The sequence below is a fragment of the Ambystoma mexicanum genome, chromosome 7p (genome assembly GCF_040938575.1).
Source record: "Ambystoma mexicanum isolate Mex_15411 chromosome 7p, UKY_AmexF1_1, whole genome shotgun sequence".
In the NCBI taxonomy this organism is placed as follows: Eukaryota; Metazoa; Chordata; class Amphibia; order Caudata; family Ambystomatidae; genus Ambystoma; species Ambystoma mexicanum.
In genome coordinates, this window is record NC_090939.1 from 65,660,655 (window position 1) to 65,676,130 (window position 15,476).

The window sequence follows — 15,476 nt, forward strand, 5'->3', positions numbered from 1 at the left end:
ACTAGGCCGTGAAAACATTAGCTTTCCCAGGCAAGTGCATTACCTTATATGGGATTTCCTGATCTGGGTAGGGAGGAAGAAGGCCAAACAACAATATGATATGATAGGACATGGCATTTATAACGAGCCTATTCGCAAGTGTTTCGAGGTGTGAAAAGGCAAAGGGAGGGGGAACAGAGGGAAGATAAACAACGATCTTACTAGGCCAGGTGGCATTGAGTTCGCGCAAGGGCAGGGGAGTGGCCAAAGAACAAGTGAAAACATCTGTGGCACAGCCATTTTAAGGTATAGCCACGTTTAGTAGCCATTCGCGGTAAACGCGAATGTGCACACTAGAAATAATGGTAATAATGTATTTGTTGCTGTTAAAAAGTTACCAGAAAGGTAAAAAGACAAAAGGGAAAGATAGTTTCCCGGTACCGATAGTCTGAAGACTGACCAGTTTCCCCATATCAAAATGAGAAAAAGGCCTTGGGAGTGGAGCTGAAGGCTTCACTCCCCTGTACAGTCAGGACAGGTTTAAAAGCAAAAGCAAAATGTTTGGGGGTCCATAGAATATGGAGGGAAAGTTGCAAAAAGAGAAATATTTACTAACAGATGGCACGTAGGGGGACGTTCTCAAATGCATATTCCCCAACCTTCATGGGTAGGAAGTGCTGGAAATAAAAAGCATTTATTGAAGAGGTATGATGAGGTCCTCATTGTTGGATAAGCAACAGTGAAAGTACACTTTGGATACAGTTATGATGTCAGCATTTGCTGGTGATTGCTCTTCCTCCATTGAGTGGACACTAGCAAAAAGTACCATGCAAGAGAAAGCACTTGTTAAGGTAATGATGAAACCATTGGCACCCCCTCAAAGTACGAGATCACAGCACCGTTCACCGGGGAATGACAGTACACACAGCTCTCCTCAATCTGAAAGGACTGAGCGTGAGACGTCTGCACAGATGGAAACCTCTGTTTCTCTCTGCCTAGAACAGGGATCTACAACCTTTGGCTCTTGAGATGTTTTGGGACTGCAACTACCATCAGACCTAGCCAGCACAGTCAATGGTGAGGGATAATGGGAGTTTTAGGCCAAAACATCTGAAGAGCTGCAGGTTGATGACCCCCTGGTCTATAAGATGTAACTATTAAATATGTATGTCTGATAAATAATTACAGTTATGACAAATGTCTCAGAAGAGTTTTTATGATGCTTTGAGAATTTATTTTATTTTTTGCATTCGTGAAACGCCCAGACCCGGGGGGTATCACAGTGTTGTACCTTACATAAGTGAAAGCAGAAAATACATTGATAAGTCAATATAAGTCTAGTCGGTTGCTCCACAACAGGATCGCAAAGGAATTAAAGTGGACATCTGCTAGATATATTATCTAGCCCCTGCTGACTCTTACGGGGGGAACTCCTGGTGGACAATTCATATGGCCGTAGTTGGATTTGCACATCCCCCTGGCCATGTTAGTGGATTCTCCAGTGAGATTCTGGAATTTTACCGCTACAAAGACATACAAGCTTTTTTCACAGAAGAAAGATTTAAATGATTGATACCGATCCAAGTTTCCACTTCAAGATCATTTCAAATTTCCAAATGAACCAGAAACTAAGACTGCCTGTTATCTTTGCTAGTCCCCATTCTTCTAGTGCACGGCAAACGCTATGCAAGCTGGATCCGATATGCTGTGGTTTAGGTGTTTGAGGTGTTTAATGGGTGGATATAATACAAAAGCTCACAGTGCCTCCAGCAACTGAGTCTTAATGTGTTGTTCTGCCTGTGGGAGTTCATGAACATTTTATCAGAGCAAAGACAGGTGGTGCTACTTAAAAAGAAGCCTGTTTTTATTTCTGAGGTATGCAGGGCAGCCATGTGTGCCAGTGTGCATGCCATGTGGGTGATTCTATGCACCCAGAACATAGTGCCCATAGAAGGATGAGAATAGATAGTTCAGAGGTTGGTTACCGAATTTGAAGATGGTACAGACAATAGTGATATGTGTAAGTAGCTCAGGGTTTTAGCTTCAATATCGATGTAAGCATGAGCCACCCGGGAAATAGGTGTCATTCACGAGGTAAGGCCTGTGGGGGAGGCTCAGAAGTATTACCTGGACGTGCTTCCCATAAGGGGTGGGTAAAATCCTTAACACACACTCTACGTATCATAATAGCTGGAGTTAGAGGTTAGTTCTTCAACAAGCAGGTAAAGATTGCCACCGGGTGAGACCAGTGGTCCTTGCCCGCTGTCTTTATCTGTTTATGTATGTAAAAACAATTCTCTTATTGTATCAGAAAGCCCTAATCCCCCCCATGACTAGTTTTCTGAATGGCTAGACAATGTAAAACTGCCCATACCTTGCTGATAGCATCGGCCCACGAGCTGTGAATGGAAGGGGGAGTTATGGAAGGGGTGGGGGGCAGATGTAAGAGGAAAGAAAGGATATCGCCCATAGGAACTTGGTGCCCTTTGTAGATAGGGTGACTTTATTACAAACACCAACTGGCCATCCATGACTTCCATACATCCAGGGGGACTTTCAAAGCAAAGTGTCTTATTCCCAAGTTAAACTTGCAACAACCTTTGACTCGACCGCCTCTCTGATTCAGTGATGCGAGTTTGTTGAATATACATTATATTTGTATGTATGGCTGCTGAGTTCATAATTGAGGGGAGCTTGGAGCTTTTTAGCTTCCGCTTGAAGCCTAGAAGAGCCTGCTTAGCCTGACACCACCAGCTATCAGGAGCTGCTTTTGGCTCCCCAGCCCAACCAATGCCAAATCAACACACCTTTGTGAATTTTACTCTGTGCATTTGGGACAGTCTATAAACAAACATTAAGGCACTTCTATACAACATTGAAAGCATAAGGGGTCATAAGTACAGGACAACATGTTCCGTTTGCATCTATGTGGAAGTTAGATTTGTGGAACGCTATGTACTAGCTCCTTGCTACCCAGTGGTAGCTTCTGGTCACTGGTTAATGCTGGATACCCAGGCGCTGCTTTTAACTCCTGCTAATCCAATCTTAAATTTGCTCCCTGTGCGTGAAGCTGGCTGGGAAGGAATGGAGTGATGTAATTGCATACAATAACAAGGATACAGATAGAAGGATGGAACACTGAGGGATAAGGCGAGAGGGGGCAAAAGGGGTTCCTGCTATGTCTCTCCGTCTGTATAAATGTATAATAAGCTGAGATGCAACCAATACCATACTCAGAACCTGCACTGCTATCAGGGAAGCCACTTACAGGTTGCCAGGGGTCACATTTTACTCCACTAAGGTTCTGTGGCATTCCCTATGCTTCTGAGACTCTGAGATGTCACATGTGCCATCTGCTGGATCTTGAGAACCCATGTCTTGTTTTGGGCATCATCCTGTCACACAGGAACCAGATAGAAACTGATGATGTGCTGTTCTGTGACTGTTGTGAGGTTGTTGTTCATGGATCACTGGGAGTTGCCTCGTGTTCACTCTGTAACATTTGTTGTTTTGATTTTTTTTACCTTTACACTTACCATAGTATTTTCTTATCGCCCCCCCTTCCAGTCCCCCTGCAGATTGCACATCCCTTTCCCTCTCCCTTGCACTCCCCCTGCACTTTGCGTTGTCGCACTTGCACGATCTGAATGACACAAGGACCAGTAATTTTGTTTGTCGTCCTCCCTGTATCCCCTCCCTTAGCTTCTCCCGCCTAGAAACATGTGTGTACAGGTGCATTATAAATGACCTATCATATCATAGCATATCCAGTACCTGTGATCCAGGTAAAAAAACGATGGGCTTCCTTGCACGTTAGGTGGTATTCCGGTGGTAAATCTACCAAAATACTGCCAAACTCCATTAGTGTTACCACCACTTGGTCCTGTGGAGCTACCACAGGACTATAAGTGGAGGTAATTCTTTTTTTTTTTTTTTTTTTTTATATATTTTTATTGGTTTGTTCAACCTTTAAAAAAAACAGAAGACAAAAAGGACATCACATATAAAATTAATTTGATTTGCTTCCCTCCCTCTCTCTCTCCCTCCCTCTATCATTTCATCGTAACAGCTCATTTGACACTTCCATTATATCATATAGAGGAATAGTATCATGGCAACTACCAAAGAGTTCAGGACTTTACTTGCACCAGATTTATATATTGATCGTCTAGACGTGCTTTTACTTCCCGAAGAAAATTTGTTAGTGCAAATAAAACTGCTCTATTGGATCCCTCAAATAACACTGCCCACCAATCATCAGCCGTCATATATCGATGCTCATTAATTAGCCCTCCAAAGTGGATTTGCCTTTGGTGTTGGAAGAATTGGCAGAACAGCGTTAGATGTTTTAAGGTCTCGTTATCTTTGTTACAAAAGCTACACCTTAGATCGGTGATCGCGCCATTCGCCCATCTGTTCATATGCTCCTTTGTTTTTAGCATGTTTAGCCTAAACTGCATATATAAGGATCTTGCATGGTGATCTGGAAACAGAGTTAGATAAGTGAGCCTCTGATGATATGCTTTGGCTTCTCCTGGGACCTCTTGCATTAGAGTTGAGTTGGCTCTTAGGTCGCATGTTTTAATCCAATCAGCTCTCCAGATTTTAGTTTTTGCCAGCTCCGGCGTCTCAGATAGCGTTGTAACAGGAATGTCAAACTCCTTTAGGAGTGTTACACAAAGGAGGTTCCATTGAAATAAAATCGTATGTTCTTTAGCAGTATCAGGCCTATGTAATATTTGAAATTGGCTCACTGGGTTTTTTAACATTGTTTTCCTAAAGAGATTCAATAGGTTCCAGCTGACTCTTGCATTTATTGAAATGAGGCCCAATTCGTATCGGAGACAAACCGTCGAGGTGCCTTTAGGAAGTTGTAGAACTCGCGTCCAGAATATATTTTCCAGTGAGTTCCACAGATCACTAGAACAGCCAAATGCGTTTTCACCTCCATAGATTAAAGCAGGTACCACTTTTTGTTGGTAAAATTCTATTACTGGTTTTAGAGAGAACTTTCCAAATTTTGTATTTATTCGGATTGCTTGACAAGCCATCTGTCGGCATTTGTTCTTAGCCAGTTCTGCCCAAGGTGCATCATTTCTACTGGCACTGATCTTCATACCCAAATATGTCGAGTTTTTTACAATCTGAAGCTGTTCATTACCAAGACACCATCTGTTCTTTATCCGTCGAGTGCTGCGGCCTTGCAGTTTTTCCAAGATTAAGATTTCGCATTTTTGTTTGTTGATTCTAAGGCCGTTATCTGTGGTATAACTATCGAGACAATTTAATTTCCTTTGCAGACCTATAGGAGTCAGATCGACTAGAATAAGATCGTCAGCATAGACCAAGTAGTTGATCGGCGAGCCGTGTAGTTTCGGAGGAAATGTTGTTACACCAGTGAATGCCTCATTTATATCAGATATAAAGAGGTTAAAAATACTTGCTGCCAAGGGGCAGCCTTGTTTCACACCCTTTTGTGTACTGATGGGAGCAGATAACGTGCCTTTAGTGTCCAAGCGGATCTGTATAGTGGTATCCGTGTGTAATTCTCGAATTGATTCCACTAGACTTAGGGGGCAGTTCCATCTAGTGAGTTTCTCCCATAACAGCTCTCTGTCTATGCTGTCAAACGCGTGGGACAAATCTATCAGCGCCAAGTAGATCTTTGTGTTAGTTCTGATTGCTTCCATCTTTATGAGGTTCAACATCAGTAGATTCAAGCCGCATCCTACTCCCTTTACAAACCCTGCTTGTCTGGGGTCTACATGGTTGTTATCGTTAGCCCATTTTAACAATTTCTGTTGCAACAGGGTAGCATAAATCTTTCCCAACACGTCAAGCAGAGCTATGGGCCGATAGTTTTTTGGATTCAAACGGTCTCCCTTTTTAAAGATTGGGACAACTACTGCACATTTCCAAGACTTTGGAGTTGATCGGCTCGCGATGACTCGGTCAAACAGAGTAACACAGAATTCCGTCCATAGCGCTGGAGTTTTTTTCAGTGTGTAGTTTGTTAGGCCATTAGGGCCGGGCGCTCTAGAGTCGTGTACATTTTTGATTATATTCAAAATGTCATTTCTCTCAAACGTAATGTCCCACTTGTTTGCCATCGTAGGTACCCAAGATGATACGTGTTTGTCACTGCCAAATAGTTTTTTGAAAAAGGTTGACCACTCAACTTCGGTTACTGCTATGGCTTGAAGAGCTTGCTGTGGAGCCATAAAGTTGTTTATCAATTTCCAATATGCTGCTGAGTTTTTACTGGTCATTTTTCGCAGCATTTCTTCTGCGTCATTTTGATGCATAATTGCTGCATGTGATTTAATCCAATTTCGGTATTTGGCCTTGATCGCTCTTATACTCTCTTTTGGGTTGTCGATGTGAGCACCTTTAAGTTTTCTTAGATCTTGTCTCATTTCTCTTTTGCGTTGCATAATGGAAATGTCAAATTTGTGTTTTGGGCGAAACTCGGCGTGTTTTTGCTTGCGTTTATTTTCCTCAAAATTAGACAGAAGGTTTTGGTATTCCAGGGATTTGACAGTATGTTGAAAGGCATTGGAGATAGCCGCTACTTCAGAATCCAAAAGATGTAAACGAATTCTACTAGACCCAGTACACACCACAAATGGCCAGCAGATCTGCTTGCACGCACCGGGGTGGTACATTGATAATTTTACCATATCGTGGTCGCTGTGTTGCATTTTAGTGACTTCCAATTTCGTTGCTCTCTTGTGGATATTTTCGGTCACAAATATGTAATCAATGACCGATTTTTGATTTTTTCTTCTCCACGTAGGGCATGCTGGAATATCGCCAACCGTTTGCCCATTGAGCATGTGTAAGCCTCTAAGCTCTAGTTCTAAACACCATTGAGCTGCCGCTTGTTCTCGTTTGCAGTCTCCTCTCTTCTTTTCCTCAATTTGTATAATCTCTGGAATACAGACACAGTTTAGATCTCCACATACAATTAGGTCTAACGGTGGCTCCTTTGTAAGTAATTCATCGATCAACGTTGTTACAGTATCGATAAAATTACGCCCTTCGTTGCGTTTATGGTTCCAGTATACGTTGATAATGTGCAGGCATACTTCTTTGTTTGTTTCTTTCTGGTGAACGCCAATGGCAGAGGTCTGGATAAATGGTGAGGGATTATCTGAGTTGAGAATCCGGAATCCAACACCTTTCCTCACCGCCAGGAGGAGTCCGGCCATCGGCCTTCCCTGTGTTTGTTTTATGGCGGGATTAATAGCAGTTTCAAATCCTTCCAACAACGGAGTTTGAGTTAGCCATGTGGAGGTAATTCCCCATTTCTGAAGTCTATAGGACTCCATGGGGATTTTCTGAAGATTTACCGCCTGCAGAACTACAGTGCAGTAAATCTGCTGATTTTTGGAGGTAAAGTGGAGAATTTACCTCCAGCAACAAGCCGCAGGTGAATGTGCCACTTTGCCTTTGTCGGTGCGGGAAATGTGACGGTAACGGAATTACAGCCACTTTTTTCCTTCACCGCCAAACTTGTAATGAGGCCCATTGTGATTTCACTTGTTTGGAGGCAATGGGATTTAATTGTCAAGGGATAGCTTTTCCTGCGAAGGCAGCTTTCATCACAATCAATGAAACACACCTGTGCATTGACCCCCAAAGGTTGCCATACTGATAGGCCTGGACAAGAATCTATGTCAAATTGCCAACTTAGAATGTTCCCAGGAAACAATAGACTGCCAGCGGCACTGACTTTTTTTTGCTTTTCTACAGGATTGTCTTGGGAAGGATAGCTCAGGGGAAACGTGCTCGCTTTGCAAGCTAAACGACACGCAGCAACACAGGTTCGATCCCCGGGTCTGTGCTTAGAAACCTATGGGTATTAAGCGCGTTATAAATAACCTATCATATCATACCCCACGTGTACCCCGATACCCCCCCATTGATGCACCCTGCCCACATGAAAAGCAAAAAGAAGAACATGAATACTGCCAACAGCATTTTTGCCGGCAGCATTGTATTGCTGGCATATTTACCTAATGTGGACACTGAGGTTATGATGGACCTGTGCGTTACCCATTCTTGTTGATACTGAGGTTAAGCTGGTGATGGTACTGTGCATCAGTCTATAGTCATTGACACTGACGCGGAATGGGCGTTTATGTTAGCTAGTTGCCACTGTCACTGAGGGCCAACTGGTGACCATTACGTGTGCTAGCAAGTCCATGTCGACACTGAGGTTGAACGGGTGACCGGCCTGTGCGTGAGCCAGTCCATGGCTATAGATATTGATACAGAAGCTGGAATGATGATGTTCTGATGTGTTGGGCAGTCCCTACCAACAATGAGATTGGACGGCCTTGCTGCTTAGAAAGAGGCTCTGGTCCGCTGTTCCCAGTTCCAAGTGGCAAACCACCACAAGCCATTCCCATCCTTCATTCTTCTTGGCTCAATTATAGAACACCTTCTTTTCATATCAAAATGCACAGGAAGCATTGATATTTCATTTTTGTTTGTTCACCTTATACCCTACTATTGAAATGGCAAGAAGAAGCAGAATAATAAATCCCTTGAAAAACATAGGAGCTGACAATTGTAACACAAATACAGATTCACAGAGAGGGGAATTGGTGTGGAGACAGGGCAAACAAATTAGAAGATTTCTGAAATGGTCCTAGAAGTCCCACTATTGTGAAACTGATCTGGTATGGGCACAGTTAAAAGGAACAAGCTGCACCTGCCCATAATGCATAAATCTTTGATGGTGAGGTGGATCTCATAGGTACCCATTCTGTAATGCACTGAGAAAATATATGAAATGTTCCTTTTCTATAGTGGCTCTCTGCAGTGATGGTAGGTGACAAGTAGAAAAGATGAAGAGATGGGACATACTTGATTAAATGGATTCTGTATTGTTTTTTTATAAGCAGTATTGTCTTCCTACATGAGCCTCTCGTTTACTGTAATCGAGGCCACCGACTGGCACCCCAACTTCTATACTCCGGCCTTTACTTACATTATCGCTGACAGGCTCGTCTTCAGTGGCTGCTTGGATACCGTAGGCCAAAAAGCAGAGGATTGCTCCAATCCACAAGAGCATGGAGAAGCCCCCAAACAACTGCCGGCAGAACTTCACCCACTCCGGAGTGGTGGGGGGTGGCGTCAGCGCGTTTGGTCCATCCCGTGCCAGGATCTCTGCAGCCCGGGTTGTCGTCAAACCCTAATCAAAATGGATGAAAGGGTCAAGATAAACAAGAAAGTGGAACAAATGAGGCATTGATGAAGCATTAGGGAGTGCCGCGAAACAGAAGGCAGTTAGGAGCAGGTACAAAATACACCAATCAGCAAGGCCCCATTCTAATGGTTAAGAAAAGAGATTAATTATGTTTCTTGGGCCACCCAGAGATTAATAAGAAATGAGTTGAAGTCAGAGTGTGCTCTGCTCAGCAGGCTTCTCATGGTTTAAGTACAATGGCATTAAATATTAATAGAGCATGGAAATCTAACCTCTCATCAGCCATTAACAACAAGAGGCATGTACGGGCACAACAACCTTAACAATTGCATTGGATCGAAAGGGACAACCCCTTCAATTCCCGGCACTACAAGTTTGGTGCAGTAGAGTAGAAGGACTGTGACCCTTCCCATTGATCCCGGCACTCCAACCACATATGGGGAGTGTAGGGCCCATGCCGCACATTTAGTGTGTGATCAGATGGGTCAAACTGGCATAATGCCACATAGTTTGTAGGCTCTTTACAAATGCTAGACCCAGCACCAAAAATGTATATGTTCCCTTGTGAGCCATCTAGCCTGTCTCCAATGACAATTCCTATATGTACGTTGGCATGCCACCTCCAATAGAAATTATATTCTGGAGTAACATTGAAGGGTACACAGAGTCTTTACAGTGAAAGCAAACAATCATCTGGATGGCGGGGGATGGGTGGAGAGTGAGACCCTACAAGATGGCGTCACATCTGTGGCATATTTAAGTGCAGAGAGGTGCCATGATACCCCTTTGCATGCACATCAGCCATAGGGGCAGTGGTCATTAGGAGTTCAGTGTCAATTTTAAGAAAATGTTTACTGGGGACTTTACAATAAAATGTGGCCCAAGAAGTAAAATGGCCTGCATGTTAAGGGAGCACAGTTATGGGTGGTGCTGTGTTTGTCATTGAACAGTGAAGTCAGTGGAGAAAGGAAGATGGTTTGCACACAATGGGGGCAAATGAGTCAACCTGCTTAATATCTGGGGATCATTGGCCACATAAAGGCTGCAAAATGGGGGACTTTTCCCAAGGGGTCACAAGGAGTAGTGGGCAAGACCTAGGAGGAGCCTTTTGTAATAGCCCAGTTTATTGGTGTCTATTTCTTCTGGGGAGTGGAGCCTTCACTGATGGTGCACTTTGTTATCAGGGGGTAACAGAAAGAGGCGGTGCTTGGAATGAGGAAGGCTAACAGCCTTATTCCACTGTCAAAATGAACCCTGTGGCAGCTGGCAGAGAGGGGTACTAAGCCCAGAGGGAAAGAGATGGGAGAAGGGATGGTGCGTCTCAGGCAGCAGAGATGTTGTTGGCTGTGCGGTAGTGAAGTGAGCCTACATGGGAAATCAAGGAGGTCGAAGATTTGGGCATCATAGGCAAGGAGTTGTTCAGTAAATCTGAATGAGGAGTTCTAGGTGTGCACACTCTGCTCAAGTCATAACTGGAGGAGTCAGTGTTTAAATAAAGGTGTATGGGTGGAGGCCAATTCACTTTAGATGCTGCTGCTTATTTCTGGAACAATCCTTGAATCCTTCACAGCATATAAAATACCTCCAAAATACAAATCTTTATACTAGCAAAGCCGAGGCTTAAGGCGTGTAGACCCAGGGTTTTGTGGTAGTTGTAGCTGCATAAGATAACAAAAGACTGCACAGTGGGGGTTCTATGCAGAGAGAATATGTGTTGCCACCACACAGGGTCTTAAAAAGGACACCCGCAGGAAGTGAGGTGAGCACAGAAAGTGGGACGGCAATGGGGCATTAATGGAGGCAGTAATGGTAAAACTGCACACACCGTTGCCAGGAGTATGTTGCGATCAACAGTAGCAAAGGACACAGAGGGCCTCATTACAAGTTGTGCGGAATGCGTTTAATGGCGCCGGTAATGGTGCTGGCGCCGTTAAACGCATTCCGCACTATTACGAGGTTCCCTCGTGGGACCCGATGTGGACGTCTGGTTTATCCAGACGTCCATAGCAGGTCCCGCGAGGGAACCAGGGAGCTAACAACGGGCATCTTGTAATGGGCCCATTGTTAGCTCCCTTCCCATTCCCATTGAACCCTATGGGGGCTCGAATGGGAATGGGGAAGGTCCGGATTCCCTGAATGGGGAAATACCGGGCCCTCCATACTCGGAATAGCCCGGTATTTCCCCATTCAGGGAACCCGGACCTGGACACAGTTTTGGAGGCAGCCATGGTGCCAATAGCGCCATGGCTACCTCCAAAGTCGTAATGAGGCCCAGAGTGTTAAATATGTATGAGGATGGAGGAAAGTTGGCCATGGCAAGGAAAGCCCATGAAATGAGAGATGGGGTGAAAGATGTCTTCGGGAGTGTTTTGCATTCTGTGATTTTCCAATTTCATGGAGTTGCAGCAGTTTGCGGTTTAGAGCAGTGAGTGAACCAGCTAAAGAGAAGCCATTGGTGTGTTTTGGAGATGAAGAGAAGGTGGGAGATTGGGAGGTGGTTCGAGGGAAAAGAGGGTGAATGCCATATGCTGGGCATACCCCATTTCAGAAGGTTTAGTTGGACCATTGTCATTTTTTACATAGATTTGTTAACAATATTTTATGATTTCTAGTTGGCACTACAGTTGACTTTCAATGTGTTGTTGCTTGGTATAAGGAGAAGGTTTCATGGCTTGGGTGTGGCGTTCCTCACACCTCCTTATCCTTAAGTGCCGTGACATGTGCAAAGGACAATGCCACTTCCGGCTGAGCTGTAATGAGGAATCTCTGAAGGGGCAGTCAAAGGATTACAAGTAGTCGATTCCCCAACAGAACCTACAATCCAACATACGGACAACAATGATGACAGAAGACCGGGCAGACTGCACACACCACACTTAGAAAACCTCCAAACACAAATACTGTATGTATCATGCAAACTGTTACCAAATAAAATACTAATTGTGAAAAAGAACCCTCTACGTACACGGGTCAGGTCTGTTCCAAACTTCCGATGGAGCTCGTCCAAGGTGAGCTTGTGTTCATCCTGGTGGCGAGAATGAGAGAGGAGCAGGTTAGACGGAGGGCATCACAGAAGTGGGCACAAGTTGTGGTTCAAGTCGTTTGTCCGTGTAATTGGAACGCAGAAGAGCCAGAGCGTGCACGTGAACCTAGGTCTACTTTCGCTTGGGCATTATGACAGGCTCCAGCTGCATAACAATCCCTGATCTGCAAGCGTGCCCATCTCCGTTCCCTGAAGACTGAATTCCTACCAAGTTTTCAGGGTGACCATACAAGAAGAATTGGCATGCGTTCGTTCAAAATGGGGTTTTCTGTTCATAGCCAGCGGCCTGAAAACCTGGTGTTGCAGGCCTCAATGGACTAGAGCTAAAAGGTTTATAGTCATTCCATCGACAGCCAAAGCATCTAATACCATACCATCTAAAAAAAAAGCACCCAATGTTTTTTTTTCTTACTTTTTTTAATGGGGGTACCCCCAAACCCCTTTTTTAACCTTTAAACCCCATTTTTATTAAACTAAACCCTTTACCATCTAAAAAATGCATTAGATACTTTTTTATTAGATGCTTTTTTTTAGATGGTATGGCTGTCGATGCTTTGGTTGTCGATGCAATGACCGGATACCGAGCTAAACACACCTTCTTTAGGGGGATAATCGACGGGAGCCCGCCCCACCCGCATTAATCCAAATCACCATAGAGCAATTGCTGAGCTGCATATTATAATGTCCCACATGTATTACACAATACTTAGCCAAAGTAGATTAGTGGTCAAACGGCCATGGCCAACGGCACTGCACTTGAGGAGAGTAAGGTACGAGTTATCACAGAGAGGATTATAATTGTTTATTTGTAAAGCGCTTATACACAAGTGAAATCCTTCAAAGCTCTTCAAGGCGGGAAGGGAACAAGGGAATACAGTAGTCATTCTTTGTACTTGAAGTTTCTGAATGATCTAACAAAATTAACTAGCATACTAGGCCTGAGGCATTTCTACTAGTGCATGACAGGAGGGAAGGAGAGAGGGGGCGGGAGAGCATACAATCAATAAGCTGCCGTACTATTCCTAACGACTTGTCAGATAGTACAAGTGCATGACAAAGAGTGGGGAGAGAGAAAAGGACATTGATTGATGATTGGTCATCCCTAATGCGCCTACGCACAAGTGTTTCATGCGCAACCAGCAAGGGAGGGGAGACAAAGGGAGGACAGGACAAATGATCTTGCTAGGCCCAGTGCATTAAAGGTCATGCAAGTGCCCAGACAGGAAGTGTGAGGGGGGGGCAAGTGTGCCCAGTCCATAAGGGGCCTGGGTTAAGTACAGAGAAGTTGCTCCTCTCATGGAAAGTATTTCGCGTTCAGTAGTGCCACGCAGAGTGCAGGGCCAGGAGGCAAGTGTAGGACTGATGGGGGAGTCTGGAACCTGTGAGGCTTGGAGGTGCACCAGGCGACCAGTCAGCGAAACTGAGCAGAGTTCGGGAGGATAAAGGAGGAGGGAAGCAGGAGAGAAGAGAAAGGAGGTTTTCAGGGGAGAGGGAGAGAGAAAGAGGAAGAGAAGAGGAAGGTCTTGAGGAGTTTCCGGAACTTGTGGAGGTCCGGCTCCAGACAGAGAGAGGCAGGGAGGCTGTTCCAGAAGGAGGCACCTGCAGAGGATAGAGATCTACCTCCAAATCTCTTTTTTGAGAAACGACTCACCCGCAAAGAGTTGGAGGAGACCGGGCGGAAGGCTCTAGAAGTAGAGTATTTAGGAAGAGATTGTTGTAGGTAGGGTGGGCCCCAGAACACCTTGTGGACTATGCAGAGGGACTTGAACTTGATCCTTGCAGCCACAGGGAGCCAGTGGAGGGATTTCAGTGCCAGAGAGATGTGGTCATTGGGCTTGAGGCCAGGGATAGGTGTCGCGGTTTTGTTCTGGATAAATTGAAGAAGTCGGAGGGTAGAAGTAGGAAGATTGAGAAAGAGACTGTTACATTAGTCCAGTCTAGAGAGAACCAGGGCTCTGGAGATGGTGAGCCTCTGGGGGAAAGTGAGAAAGGGTAGAATACCTCTGAGGAGGACAGCTGGTAGTGGGACTTTTTAGAGATGTCCGAGATGTGAGAAGAGAAGGAGAGAGTGGAGTCAAAGATAACCCTCAGATTTCTTGCCTCACTGGAGGGTGAGGGCGCAGGACCAAGGAAGGCCGGCCAGAGTAAAGGTGGGAAAGCGGGAGCAGGGGTTCCAATGAAGACAATCTCTGTCTTAATGGCATTAAGGCAGAGATCATTAGCAGCACACCAGGACTGAATTGTGGACAGACAGTCAGGGGTGAGCAAGGAGGAGGAAGAGGCTGAGGAAGCCTGAAAGAGAGCTTTGTGTCATCTGCATAGCACTGACAAACCAGGGGGATAGATTAGATCCCTGGGGAACACCACAAGTAGAGAGAGTAATAGCGGAGAAAAAGGACTCAAGTTCCACCTGGGAAGGACGATCTAAGAGAAAGGACGCTAGCCAGGCCAAGGCCTTGTCTGTGATGCCCAGAGTATCACGCAGATGGGAGGTCAGGATGTTGTGGTTTACTGTATCAAATGCCGAAGAGAGGTCAAGAAGGATAGGACAGAGGAAGAGTTAGAGTCGAGATTTGAGAGCAGGTATTCACTGGTGTTCAGAAGAGCAGTGTATGTGCCTCTGGGTGCTCTAAAGCCAGACTGATGGTCATGGAGACAGCCAACAGAGTCGATGTGGAGGGTAAGCTGAGAGACAGCCAACTTCTCCAAGAGTTTGCCCAGGAAAGGAGTGATAAAGATTGGGCAATAGATTTCTGGAATATAAGGGTCGGCAGAGGGATTTTTGAGTGGAGGGTGCACAAGAGAGCGCTTGAGAGAAGTGGGAAAAACTCCAGTGGCGAGGGAGAGGTTGCAGAGGTCTGCCAAGGCTGGAGTGAGAGAGTCGATGTCATCCTTGATGGTTTTGGAGGGCCAGGGGTCCACCTGTTTGGAAGAGGCTTTCATAGACCAGACTTGTCTGGAAACCTCCTCAGGTGTGACAGGGGAGAGGGAGAAAAGGGGGAGGGGTGCGGACAGCCGAGGGGGGCCCAAGAGTTGATGGTGCATGACTGGGTGCATAGGAGGGAGAGAACAGGATGTCCTGTGTTTTGGCATTGAAGTGTGCAGCCAGGGCCGTGCAAAGGGCCTGGGTGGGTGTAGTGGAGGATGAGGCTGCAGAGGGGTTGGAGTTCCTTGCAGACTTTGAAAAGGTCAGCCGTGTTGGATACCGTGGAGATGCAGGCTTGTACATGGATTCTT

At 45.3% G+C, this 15,476-nt stretch overlaps 1 protein-coding gene across 1 annotated transcript in view; it reads right to left on the reverse strand.

The window, feature by feature from the left end:
• Positions 1–15,476, reverse strand: part of LOC138525693 (sodium/potassium-transporting ATPase subunit alpha-1-like) — a 245,607-nt gene that overhangs the window by 148,672 nt on the left and 81,459 nt on the right. Inside the window, exons 3-4 of the mRNA XM_069635782.1 lie at positions 12,162–12,221; positions 8,978–9,181 (exon numbers count right to left, since the gene is read on the reverse strand). Coding sequence (XP_069491883.1) covers positions 8,978–9,181; positions 12,162–12,221 — 264 coding nt within the window. The remainder of the gene's footprint in view (positions 1–8,977; positions 9,182–12,161; positions 12,222–15,476) is intronic.